General features: G+C 39.9%; 1 protein-coding gene across 7 annotated transcripts in view; it reads left to right on the forward strand.

Annotated features, from left to right (window-relative positions):
• LOC140895389 (DDB1- and CUL4-associated factor 6-like) overlaps positions 1-13,989 on the forward strand; it is a 247,260-nt gene that overhangs the window by 206,369 nt on the left and 26,902 nt on the right. For all 7 annotated transcript variants that reach the window (XM_073304939.1, XM_073304947.1, XM_073304957.1 and 4 more), the window contains 3 exons: positions 5,201-5,316; positions 6,409-6,492; positions 6,646-6,973. In XM_073304939.1, the coding sequence (XP_073161040.1) occupies positions 5,201-5,316; positions 6,409-6,492; positions 6,646-6,973 (528 nt within the window). The remainder of the gene's footprint in view (positions 1-5,200; positions 5,317-6,408; positions 6,493-6,645; positions 6,974-13,989) is intronic.

Genomic DNA, 13,989 nt, shown 5'->3' on the forward strand with positions numbered 1-13,989 from the left:
AGCTCTCGTTTTGGTGTCCCTGTGCTGGAGGGCTGGGGCAAGCTTGGTGCACAGATCCAGGAATGTAGATTTGTGCATCAGAAAGTTCTGCAGCCGCTGTTCATCATCCAAAGCCTGCTTTATGCCACCAGTAAGTGCTTGTTTCTTGGGCCCAGGAGCAGCATTCCACTACCATGAATGCCACCAACAGCCTGGAATTGGTTTCCACTACGTCCCACAAAATCTATTCTCCAAGAAATAGTCATGTTCCCTGCTCATTCAGTTTTTCTTATGGCTCTGCAGATAACAGAGGATAGTGCTTCCTGTGTCTGCAATGCTTATGACAATGGTGCAGAGCTGTGCAGGCTCCACGCTTCTGTCAGAGATGGCGGACAGCGAGGAGGGTCATTCAAGTTAATGGGATTTTTAAAAAGGCATGAAAATTATGTGATATAGGTGACATTATGGGATGAAGGCAGATGCACGCTGGGAAGTTGACCTCTTGTTCCCAGGCACCCCTGTGCAATTCAGTTCTGCGCCCCCCTCCCCGTGCATTGTGAAAACTTCTCCAAAAACAGAGTGGAATACCTACCTATGGTGCGCTGCACTGTGCATCGACACAAGCACTCCTGTTGAGCATGTATAGCACCAACACAAGGAGCCCAGTATGCATGCACACAAGCAACATAGTAACTGTGGCAGCTTTATGCCGATGTAACTTGTATTGACCAAAATTTGTAGTGTAGACGTGGTCAGTCTGGTAAGAGCGGGAAACTGTGATAAGCTGAAGAAAACTTGATTGGTTAGCGCACAGTTTCAATCACTATTTTCCATGGATTCACTTCCACTTACGTATTACATTGTACAGGAAGGACAGAGGGCTTATGTGGTGAGGTGCAGTGCTAGTTGATGACTGGCAATTTGATGGTGCATGCTCAAAGTCAACGTGAAACTTAGTGCTGAAGTCTAGCAAGGTGGTTCTTGTGGAAAATTCATAGAGTTTAGCTCTTTAAAATTCCACTGAGGGCCCTGGTCTCTGACAGGGGCCCATAGGTAGGGGCCACCACAATACCAGGGATAATAGTGGAGGAGATTACACAATAGGAGAGTTCCAGTTACTGGTATGTAACCCAGGAATAGTTTTTGTTTGTCTTCTTTTTTTTTTTTAAATTTGCAACATCTTGATGCAAGTTTCCTTAGACCAAAAACCCCACATTAACCACCCCTTCCCACCAGAACAAACAAACCCACAGCTAGTATGTCTCCGGTTTCTTAGTTGGTTTCACAAACTGAATACTATATTTCACTACTATGTAGATGGCCATGTTGCAATCCAGCATTAATTCTGGACGCAGACAAATTCTTTTCCATTATATTTTTTTAATCTCCTAAACATATGTAATATTAAATGACTGTATTCTGCGCTCCTAAAACTTAAAAAAGCCTTCATATTTTTAGGTTAAATGTATAAGGCAATTATTTTATTATATGTCCTAGGTGTATTAGTTCTTAACACTTTTTTTGAAATAGTTAAGATGCTAATGTTTGAAAACTAATGTAATTTGTATGTGTATTCATTTAAAATAGAAACTGATCCTACCGGATAATCTATCTAAGTGGCCTGGGTCAGCCCTATTTTATACTGATGTCCATCACTGTAGTAGCTGAAGTTCTTACTCTCGGGAGACAAACAGTAATAACTCATTCTCTTCTGTCCCTGCTACCAAGAGGCAGGTTTAATTTTCTAAAATTGTTTAATATGTAGAGTAATAATACCAAGAAAAAGGTCTCTCTGCTATCATACACTTAAAATGAGAAAAATATTTTTAACTTTTAGTAAACACTACAGTTCTAAAAATAAAACACATTGTACCCTGTAACAGTTTGAAACTTGCTTCCTTAAGCAGTTTCAATCGGATTTTGACTCCTAAATGCTTAAATCCCATTTGAAAATGAGATTTAGGCTGCTAAATTAGTTAGGCGTTACAGTACTGAGTGCAGCAATGCCTAAATAACCTTTAAAAATCCAGGCCTTAAGCCCTGATCCTTATATCTACATGGAGTCCCATTGACTTCTCTGAATCTACCCACACAGATCTGGGCTCTAGACACTCTTGTCATGGGTATGATAGAAGATCTTAAATAGACTGTCAGAATCTAAATCTGGCACGCTTCAGATTGTTGCAAGACTGTCTTCTGCTGGCTTTAACTAACCATACACTTATAGTTTTTGCAGTGGTTATTGTTGAATGTTTTAGGACAGGCATGTTCTGTGGGAGGTGCAGAACATTAGTAAATTTTTATGTATCAGAGGGGTAGCCATGTTAGTCTGTATCCACAAAAAAATGAGGAGTCCGGTGGCACTTTAAAGACTAATGCCCAAATAAATCTGTTAGTCTTTAAGGTGCCACCGGACTCCTTATTATTGTGTTTTTTAATAAATTTTTTAGTTACTTTTATCAACTGGTAGTATTTAATGTGCTAAAATTACATTACTAAAGTACTCAGCGACCATAGTTTTGTGTGCTATACTGGTCAAAAACATTAAAAGTCTGATTTTAAACTGGCAAAAGCACAAAAACCAGCTTCAAACTTCAATTAGACAGAAAAGTGATTCTGAAAGTTACTAAAGGAATTTGTATTTGTTTTTTCCTCAGTGGTTCCATATCAATTGCGCTCAGTTTACAGGTTAAATTCTTTTTTCTTGCAATTCTCATCACAAACTCCATTTGGCATGTGCAAATCCACGTGTTCTTTCTTTCTCTTACATAATCACCTGTAGTGGTTTGATTTGGCCGACACTTGTTGATGGATGAGTCAGAGTGGACTCAATCTTGCGTTCATGTAGCTGTTTTGGTTGTACAACTCCTGGTTTGTCAGGGAAAAAAGCCTATTCACCACTCTTTTACTAAGTTTCAGAGTAGCAGCCGTGTTAGTCTGTATCCGCAAAAAGAAAAGGAGGACTTGTGGCACCTTAGAGACTAACAAATTTATTTGAGCATAAGCGTTCGTGAGCTACAGCTTATGCTCAAATAAATTTGTTAGTCTCTAAGGTGCCACAAGTCCTCCTTTTCTTTTACTAGGGTTTTCCTACCACATGTGGACCCAGAATCAGAGCTGCCAGTCAGGGAATGTCTGTCTAAGACATGCCAATAGGGAGAGGTTGTCAGAAAGCTTATGTCTCTGAGAGACTGCTGGAAGAAGTAGCAGAAACCTCCTGGTCTCCAATGGAACTTTTTCCTTATTTTCTATCCTCTTTTCTTGTTTGTTGTCTTAACTCTTTTCCAGCAATGAGCCTGAACTTTATCATGTTTCTGACCAGTTTCTTAGAGATTCGCCTATTCTGTCTTGTTTCCTTTATTGGCTGGCTGCTGTTCCCACCACCAGGGCAAGATTATATAAGTGGCCCTTTAGTTTAGCCGTGGTTGTATGCTAGATGCTTCTTTCAGTTTATAAGGCCTCTCCACAATCTAATTTACTGCATAGTGTGCCTTACTTTGCTAATACCTACTATGGAGGACAACAAAGAGCAGAAAATGGAGGCACCAAGAAAACCAAGATTATTTGGCACTCCACATCATTTCCCCATCACCTCAGGTCAGCTCAATGGGAGACCAGCAGAAAAGCTGCAGTAGTTCAAGGGTGTTCTCTAAAGGTAGTCTTTACCTCAAACTCACTCAACCACATGTAAATTATCCAGGATGGTAAGTGTTAAAGTGCTTGGATCTCTAGTCCTTTCTTGGGACAAGTAATTCATGTTCCAGAGATGGTATATTAGGATCTTAAGTCAATAGACATAGCAACAGGAGTTCCACAATTACCATCCAGATAAGATGAGCAGAATCCAAGCACCTTCATGGTAGCTATGACTCATTCCTAATGCCATGTGAACTGATCCCCAAAATTCCCAAGCCAGGAGAATGTTCTCAGGGCTAGCAAGGATTTGCATGTGCCCAGCAATGGTTGAAAGAACAACAAATGGTGTAAGAGACTAGCTACCTCACCTCACCTTTCATAGACCTGAAAGTCCCACTTATGATCATTCTACCCATCTTCATTTCCTTCCTTGTCCACAAGAGTGAGTTTTCTCAGTCCAGCAACAAAGAAAAGGTGCAAGATTGAATATTCACCTCCACTTTCATTGAGATGGTGCTCAGAAAGGTTTTCGTTTTATGGTTGTGGTGGTTGTAAGTTGGGAACAAAAAGAGGAGCAGAGTGAGTTAAAACATGAGACCCCAGGAGGAAAAGAACTTTGTTTCATAAGGATAAAACTATTCTAAAGGTCTTTCAAGACATGGAGGCAGTTCTATATGTTAATTGAGAAGGAGCCATTTTCCCCATTTAAAAAGAAAAAACATTTGCCAACAGATGTCCCACCTACTCTAAGCGTAGGGGGAAAACAGACCTCAAATACCACTTAATAGTAACATATGTTAAATTTTGATATTTTAAAGGTGACCACTTTAGTCCCTGTAATAGTTTATTATTTGTGGCATGGCCAAAAGTTATTTATTCATTTTACAGAACATAGCAGAAGTCTGGTCCTTGCTGTGGAAAGTTTACAGTCTAGGTTAAAACATGTATGGGTTATTACAACATAAAAAGACTGGTTTAAGGTAACATAGACAGTATGTTATAACAGATTATTCATGTACACACCTTAGTTCATGTCTCTTCCTTTTCTTACTACAGCTGCAAGTTAGGGCTTCTGTTTCTGTCTTTATATGCTATATACTTACTTCATCAAATCCATGGTGCATGGTTTTGCAGACCAATAAATTCTTGTGAAGTTATGACACGCATCTGCATGGAATTTTTTAGCCCTGGTTCTCAAAATCTCATTTAGTACAGATTTAGGGTTTTACTACTTTAATAACTTCGTTGTAATTTATTACATGATGTTCCAGTGATTAAAAAGATTTGTAAAAGGTAATTCAAGGCAATGGACACAACAACCAAAAAATAAGATTAGATGTAGTCATATATTTTGCTTAATCAAGCCCTTAAGGATTCCACCTTTATAAAATGAGGGCCACATTTTAGAAGCTACTTCTGAAAATTTGGCTCCAAACATCTGACTTTATCTGTATTTGTTTTGTAATTACTTATAGTAATAAGTTGTAGGGATGTTGTGCTTTGTGGTTGTCCCTTTGATTTAAAATGGAGTCTGCTTGTGTCTTTGCCTCATTACTGAACCATTTTACACGTGCTTTGTTGTTAGGAGCAGCACAACTTCGAGTTCGAGAGGGAGTGGAAGTCACTGCAAACCTGAAGGCCAGGAAGAAGCTTTAAGAACACACAGCTCAGAACAGACAACACCAGAAAATGAAGAAACAAGTAAGATACATAGTTTTTCCTGTAATGGTAAGGTCCCAGTTCTACTCATGGCTACGATTGAACTCAGTGGGAGTCTCTCTCATACCAAAATGAGGGCAGAATGTAACCTTAATACAACATTATTTTTCTCATTTATTTCCAAGAAGGCAAAACGGATAACAGAGCTCAGGGAGGCAACAAATTATTTGCTTTACAAAACTAATTCCAGTTGTCAACTGAAGAGGCATGTAGCTATGTATAAGAGAAACTAATGTTTTTCTTAATTCTGAACTTCTTGTCCTTTATTTCTTTGTATTATGGGAGAACAGTGAATAGTTTTTACTGTCCCCTTGAGGAGGAGTTTTTTCCAGGCCAGAATTAAAGAACTTTGGTGGAGTAGAGAAAGCTTGTACCACCATGTCTATGCTGTATCTGTACTCTGGATAATTAGGGGACTCTGGTCTTCAGGGCTGTTAACTTTTAAACAACATTAAAATTTACATTAAAAATCCTCCTGTTTTCACTTGTTAATCCGTTTAGTAAATGGACAGTTAAAGTTGGCAGCTTATAAAGGGGGCATACAATGTTAAGGTGTAAATCTGGAGAAAAATGTATTGTGCTGAATTCAGTCAACCTGCTGGATTCATTGCTACAGGAGACAATTGGAGCAATGGCTGTATCAGTGAGTATATAGTGAGGATTTCCAAAGAAATGCCTAGAGATATGAAGATTACCTTTAAATAAGTTAATTAACCTTTGTAACTCTAGGTAATCATAACTATGAGTTATCACATCTTCTGTTTCACAACATTAAAAGTAAATTAGCTACTAAAATACTTGTATGATCAAGTATTGAATTGTAGCATGGACCAAGAAAGAATCTTCCCACCCCACTTTTATTCTCTGATATACCAAACTGAACAATTGGTAAGTGGATTTATGGGGTCTTTTTGTCTTCCCCTGAAGCATTAGATATGGGCACCTACGGGACGTAGCATACCAGTCTACATGAACCAGTGGCTTGACCCAGTGTAGCAATTCCAATGTTCTACAAGACTTATGGTGTATACTCATGTTACTGAAATGATTATATGATCTGGTGTTTAATTTCAGGAGTCTGTAAAGAATTGCATGAGGAAGTCACAAGTGCTGAAGAGTTGAAACCTATAGATGAAGCTGTAGAGAGAACAAAAACAGGTTTGTCTGCTGTTTCTTCATATGATTGGCTAAAAAAGGGTAAAGCCAAGCCAAACACAAAATTTATTTATAACATTTATAACAACGTCTTCCTAAGTAAACTATAACTATCAGTGCTGTCAGTGGCTAATTTTGACCGCCTTTTTCTGTTAGCTGTGTCAGATAAGGATGTATCTGAGCATCCTGGAACCAGCACAGAAGGAGAAAGTGATCCCAATCTTGACAGCATCTGTAGGAACCCAGAGGAAGGACCTTCAGGTGAAAAAAGCAAAGAGCAAGAGAGTTCAAGTCGTCAAAGTACAGAGTCCACTGCCAATCCAGTTAATACAAACCATGAACGTCAACCGCAGCCAGACTCCTCAGGGCTTGCAAGTCATGAAGAATCATCCACGAGAAGCACTGCTTTCCAAGAAACTGATGATAGTGATGATGACCCTGTCCTGATACCTGGTGCAAGGTATCGAGGAGGACCAGGACATAGGTTAGTAGAATTCTTTCCTTTTCTATTATTTGGCATCAGTATTTTCTGAGGGAAAACTAGGAACTGATGCCCCAACCCCTTACAGAAGGATCTTAAAGCTTGTGGCCCAGAGCGCCTCATCAACAACAGGAACCTTGAAGGCTGCATCTAGTTAGGATATATATTTTTTTAAAAAAGAAACTCATACAAACCTAATACTTGTTGTGTTTGTGTATTTCTTGCTAAAGGAATAAAAACAGCTTTTTATCTGAGTTCCCCATTGATAAATATTTGCAGTTAATCAGTGTTGTTCTCAACGCATGTTAGGATACTGTCACAATTTCAGGGCAACAGCACCTGTATTCCCCTTCCATGGTCCACCAGTGGCATCCACTTTGGGCTTCTGGCTCCCAGATATCACCTTTCCTGGCCAGAGACCCGCATCTCACTCCCTTCTGACTGGGGTTTTTAAGGTTCTACAGCTTCCTGATTTACACTGATCTCCCAGCCAGCCAGACTTCCTAAAAGGCCAGTGCTTTTGTTTTGCCTTCTCTCCCAGGGTTATGACCTGTGTATTGCCCCAGATTATAATTACCACGCAGATGCTTCTAAGCAAGCACATTCATTCTTAATATGTTTTCTCTGTAATGCTTTAACTTAAAACAATAAAAACATACATGCATGCTAAAAAGCTTATCGGAGGTCACCCTCAACTCCAACCTAGGGCTCTGGTAGGTTTTAGTCCTTCAACATCCACAGCTGGGTTTTCATCATGGTTACAAGTTCATCCACCTTAGGTCCCAAACCAGAATGAAGGCGGGGCAGATTACCCTTTTCTTTATATTACCTTGGCCTTTGATGTTGGCCTTCTGTAACAGGTAGTCATAGAAACATAGAAATCTGCAGACAAAGACCCTGTCCTCAGGGAGTAGCTTCAAAAGGCTGGGTTTCTGCATAACCGGAGGTGGGGTGTTTGCATTAACTTCTCCCTCGGGATCCCCCAAGAAATCCACTTACCACTTTTTGTCTCAAAACTTCATAATTGTCTGGCACATTTTCAGTACAGTCTTTTGAGCTCCCAGGTCTTGTATCAGTCTCATCTCGCACCTGGAAAGGTTACTTACAATCCTGGCTCACAATGATACGTAAACTTAATACAGTAAGGTCTTTCAAGGTTATTGCAGGAAGTTGCCCATCTGTCACAGATACAATGGTCTACAGTTTGCCTATCTGCACTGTAAACATCCTTGGTTTGCAAAAGTACTCACTATTGGTAAGCAGCGCTGCATTTTGCTGTAGCGTATGTTTGATATACTGTGCCTTTTCTCCATTGGTGGTTGATGAAATAATTTTGAATTTTCCTTTTTCTCTCTCATGAGAAGAGAACTTTCTTACCCTTTTTCTCTTGTTAACTTCTGAATACCAATATGGACAGGACTAATAATGATTGAGAGTTACTAGAAAATTATGGTTGCAAAAAAACCCCAAACCTTTTTTGACCATTGTTGCTAAGAAAGTTTCCTATATATCGTATACTTGACATCTTAATCCATCATTGACATAATAATCCTCCCATTCACCAAAATATGCTGTTAACATCAATGCCTGGACTATTCAAATACTATCATAATTTATTAGGCAAACTTTCAGCTATTGGACTCAAGGCAATATATTTTTAAAATTTTTATTCTCACTTTCAGTTGCACCTTAGGATATGGTACCTCTCTCTTTTGGGACATACTTAACACTGTATTTGTATGGGATAGAGGTTATGTTTCTGTTAATTATGTACACTGGAAATGCAAATAGTTGAAAATTAGCTGTACTGTTGCTAAAGAAATTAACTTGGCATCAACTTTAATGTCCTCCTTAATTGTTTTCTGTTTCATATTGGCTCTTTGATGTATATTTAGGTCTTGGAGGGTGGATGCAATGAATGACTCATCCTGTTTTCCCTGGGATTCATAAGTTCTGCAAAGTAGGAATTTTCCAAGGGATTGCATAGCTGAGGAGATTTTTTAAATATAGGACTTCATGTCTAAAAGCGGCAAAGAGTCCTGTGGCACCTTATAGACTAACAAACTAATGACATGCATCCGACGAAGTGGGTATTCATCCATGAAAGCTCATGCTCCAATACGTCGGTTAGTCTATAAGGTGCCACAGGACTCTTTGCCGCTTTTACAGATCCAGACTAACACGGCTGCCGCTCTGAGGCTTGACTTCATGTCTGTGTCCATAGATGACATCATAGCCCAGAACACTGAGCAGTGTATCAAAGCCTCCCACTGTAATTGACATTTTACCCATTTTAAAAAACAAAACAATCTGACATTTTGTTTGAAAAGTTTTGGATCAGGGACTTGAAATTTGGTAGGGGGTGGCCTGTGTGTCAGGATTGTGCATTTTGCTGAACCCATGAAAATCTGCCCAAATTTGGTCAAGTTATAAGCCTTTGAAAAATCATAGTTCTCACATGCTCAGGAGAGACTTCTTAGATTTTAGCAGCTAAATACCCCAGAGATTCCATATGCACTGGGTATATGCCAGCCTGGGGCTGAGCAGGACTTTGCCTGACATTGCAGCTCTGGGTTGCTATAAACTGTACTGCATCCGGGTTCCTGAATTGAGAGCAGGAAGCCTGTCTGTCCTGTGCTCAGTGACTCCCCCTGGTGACAAACCAGCCTGATACAAATACAAAAGGGGGAAAAAAAGCTAGACCTGTGGAGTCTTAAGGGAGAAGTAAGCTGGGGCAAAGACTCTGTAGGACGATCCTGGGACTGGAGACTGAAGGGATGGGAGAGGAAGACTGGGACTGAGAACCAGTGGAGTCGGGGACAGGAAATGAAGGGAAAAGGGAGACAGATCTAACAAGGTTCAGGGGATAAACTGGGACTGACTGGACAAAGACTGTGACGAGCTGAGATGGGGGAGACACTGAGATTCAATAGGGAGCCCAGGGATGGAGACGGGGACTGGGTATGCGGGGGCAACTGAAGACCATGGTAGTGGTGGGGAAATAGATTGGATGAGAAGCCAGGAGGAAGGAACTGGGACTAGCAGAGCAAGGAGACTGGTGAGAAGGAGCTTCGGGGCTAGGGGGGGTAGGACTGGGATGAGAAGCTTTGAGGAATGGAGTCTGAGACTGGCTAGGTGAGGAGACTGGGATGAGGAGCCAAGGTGGGGAAGAGAGAGAACTTGGGACCAAGGACATGTTGGGTAGGAGGAGGCAAAAGGAATCAAGCTGGGTAGGAATGTGTAGAAGAGTCTGTATCCACTACAACATGCTTCCTTCCTGAGCCTAGAGTGGAACCCAAAATTCCTGAGTCTCACCATTCCTCTGCTGGCTCACATAGAGGATGACAACCTACTACTGCTACTAGTTGAACAAAGCTCTGCCACTGTGATGGATATAAAGGTTTCCACCCTGTTGATAACCTATGTGGGTGTCAATATGATGCCACATGATGGAATAACTATTATTTCAGTTCCTTTAAAAAATAACAAAAAACTAAAAATTACACAAACTGTTAAAAGAACATTACTAAGGTTACACTGAAAAGTTAGGAAATGCCAGATTTAAGGTTGCCTGTGCAACTTTAATTTGTCCACCTTATGTGTATGCATAATGTTAGTCTTTTGTTACATGACTACATACTATTTTTCCACAGGACCACTGCCTCACTCAGTGGAGTATTATGTGTAGCATTAGAATCTTAGTAGTTAGAGACAAAGATTTTAAGTCAATTTCCTCAGGAGGGACAGCATATGGTGTGGTCTGCTGGTTTGAACACAAGGCTATGAATCAAGTCTCCCAAATTCTAATCCCATCTCTGATATGTACTTCCTTTGTGACCTTGGGCCAGGAACCTAGCATCTTCCTTAAGTTCCCCTCTCATAATTTTTATATCCCTATCGGGTGTTCTGTTGATTATTTGATAAAGATTGCAGTAGTGCCGTGAGTGGATATTACACTTAATTTTACAGACTTCTCCCTTGTCTGTATCTGACTGCATCAGTGACGAATGTAAGCCCAAATTCTGCTCTTAGTTACACCAGTGTAAATCTAGTATATGTTAACTGCACTGAAGTTGATACGGTTAAATATTTCATATGAAAATAAAAACCAAACTATAATGGTTGCCTTTTTCCATTGAATGGCTGTACAGCCCAATGTGGTTTAGGATTGCCTCCAGGCTTTTGATTAAAATTAGATTTAATGCCTCATTCACTTCAGTTTGTTCTTGTGTATATGTATAAGGAGCAGAGCTTTCCTACATAGCTGAATGGTGACAAGGTTAAATAATAAAATTCAAATTTTTTCCCTCTGGTTTCAGGATTTTAGAATACCTTTCAAACTATTGGTATATAAGTGGCAAGGGTTTGTGTGTGAGGGAAAACCATGATTTTTCCAGTTAAAGACCACACTGGCAGTCTTGGAAGCTGACTGTGAATCCTCTTCAGTACAACTTATTCAGACAAAACCTTTTTTGTAGTCAGTGAGTTTGTCTGAGTGAGTACTGAATTCAGCTCCTTGTAATTTTAATGTACTGCCACATATGATCCTTGATTTACAAAATTGTTAGTACTATACCAGTGACTAAACCCTTTCCCTAATAACAAACCCACCATGCCCAACTCCTCTTTACTTCTATCCCAGGGCCAACTGCCCCAATATCTGCAAATTACATGTATTCAGACTGTACATTCAAATGTGTGCATATTGTGGTACCAGGTCTTGAGAAGAGATGAGGTTCAGAGGGTATCTGCAGCTAGGAAGAGGAATCTGAAGTATATTACTTTGGGAAAAGAGTCAGATGAGAATGTTCATGACCTTGTGAATGGAGTGGGATTTGGGAGGATTTCCATAGATAAGAGTTTTAGGATTCTTAGATCTCAGATTTAAATATGTTCTCTAGGCTGCATGTCTCAAGGTGTAATAGCTATCAGAGGCTTTCAGGTATTCAGGACATCCCAGTACTTCAAAAAACGTAAAATTTTGGTCTTTGGTAATGACATTCTGCCTGATCAGAGTGAAACATAAGTCTCCATTTAATAGCTTAAAGAAGTCTTAGGCCAGTCTACACTACCACTTACTTCAGTATAATTTACGTCACTCAGGGGTGTGAATAAGCTACTCCCCAAGCGACAGGTCATTGTAATTTACAAGCGCTGGTGTGAACAGCACTATGTCGGCAGGACATAGCTACAGTTTCTCGCGGAGGTGGATTTATTATGCCCACAGGAGAGCTCTCTTCCCTTGGCATAGAACATCTTCGCCAGATGCACTGCATTGGTGTAGCTGAGCCAGTGTATGGCTTCTAGAGTAGACTAGTCCATAGATGCCAAAAACATTATCATGTAGCTCTTTCATGTAAATATGACCAAGTCAGAGGTGATGCTTATTTGCACCTATCCTTCAAGACTCTTTAACGTTTTGTTCAATAGTATGGAAAGTTATACTAAATGTAGAACTACTTTTGTATATCTTGCATCAGGACTTTATTGGTACATCCACACAGCAGATGGGAGTTGGAATTCTCACTTGACTAGCCTACAAACACTAGTTTTGCTCGAGCTAGCACCTAAAAAATAGTGTGATCCAGCTGCTTGAGCTGGCTGCCCAAGTCCATGCCGAAGGAGGCAGGCAGGATTGTACTCAGGCTGCTAGCCCAAGCCCCCATCTGTGCCACTGGTAACGCCGCTGTTTTTAGCATACTAGCTCAAGCAGAGCTAGCACCTGAAAATATGTGTGTCTACCTGAGCTGGGAATCTTACTTCCCAGCTCCTGTTCAGCGATACCCTTAAAGATAATTTACTTTACCATTATCTGAGGGGTAGCCATGTTAGTCTGTATCCACAAAAACAACAAGGAGTCTGGTGGCACCTTAAAGACTAAGTTAAAGACTAAGTCTTTAAGGTGCCACCGGACTCCTCATTGTTTTTACCATTATCTGTTTGGCCAAGTCAGCTTGATAAATTAGCATGCTTCACTGAGTGTTGTACTTCCTAAAATTCATTCCATTGTTGTTATCTATTTGATATTTAAAGTAACAGACCTTGATGGAGTATGGAAAACGACCACAAATCAGCTTGTTGAGAGTCCAGAGACAGAAAAGGATGTGTTTACTTTCCCGGTTGGAAATTCTATTGCTGGACAGCCGTAATTCAATATATTTGGGCTGCAGAGAAACAGCCCCTCGTGACAAAGTACTGATGTAGTACATTGCTCACCCTTTATTCTTTTCAATATGATTTATGGTAAAGACATTTGGGTCCCTCAGGTGATTAGATTACATGCTATAGTAGGGGGCACCTCTGTAAATATAGAAAAATATAATCAGGTACCTTGACAAAGTGCCAAAATTCTCATTGACTTCATGGGAATATCTGGTCTGTTCCTCTAGGAAAAGGAGACACTAACTTTCAAAGAGGGGATGCTAAAATCCTGTTGACTATTGGAGACCTTTTCCAGAGTATAACATTACTGAACTTTGAACTGCTTAGAATAAAGTTTGATCTCTGGATTTCTATATGTATCTACAAGTTAAACACTTCTGAGACATTGGAGAAATACCAGAGTTAGCAACGAATGATGTAGAAGAAAAATTCAGATAGCGACATAACCCAAATTAGCCCTTGTCTATAATGTACAATTTTTCTGTTGAGGAATGCTGGCAAGTGTATACCCCAAATTCTGTACTCTGGAGTCAAGATCTTACAGTTCCTCCTAAGATTAATTAGTGGCAGAAGCACTTGAATACCCCTTTGCAACCTGTTTCTAATCCTTAAAAAGCAAATATAGTACTTCATGCTTCATGAACTTTTTACTACTTTCCTTCAATTTTGAACAAAATGAATATAAATCTACACTTCAGATGTTCTAAATGTGATTCATTATGCATCATTCATATGTTTTTTAGGGATCTCCCATTATGTGCACTCATTTAGATACCTAATCCAACTTTTAATGTGTTCCAAACTGGGAACTGGCTCTATTTATTTGACCCTCTGTTATGTATTCTGGGAATCTATCC

This window comes from Lepidochelys kempii, chromosome 1 (assembly GCF_965140265.1).
Source record: "Lepidochelys kempii isolate rLepKem1 chromosome 1, rLepKem1.hap2, whole genome shotgun sequence".
NCBI lineage: Eukaryota > Metazoa > Chordata > Testudines > Cheloniidae > Lepidochelys > Lepidochelys kempii.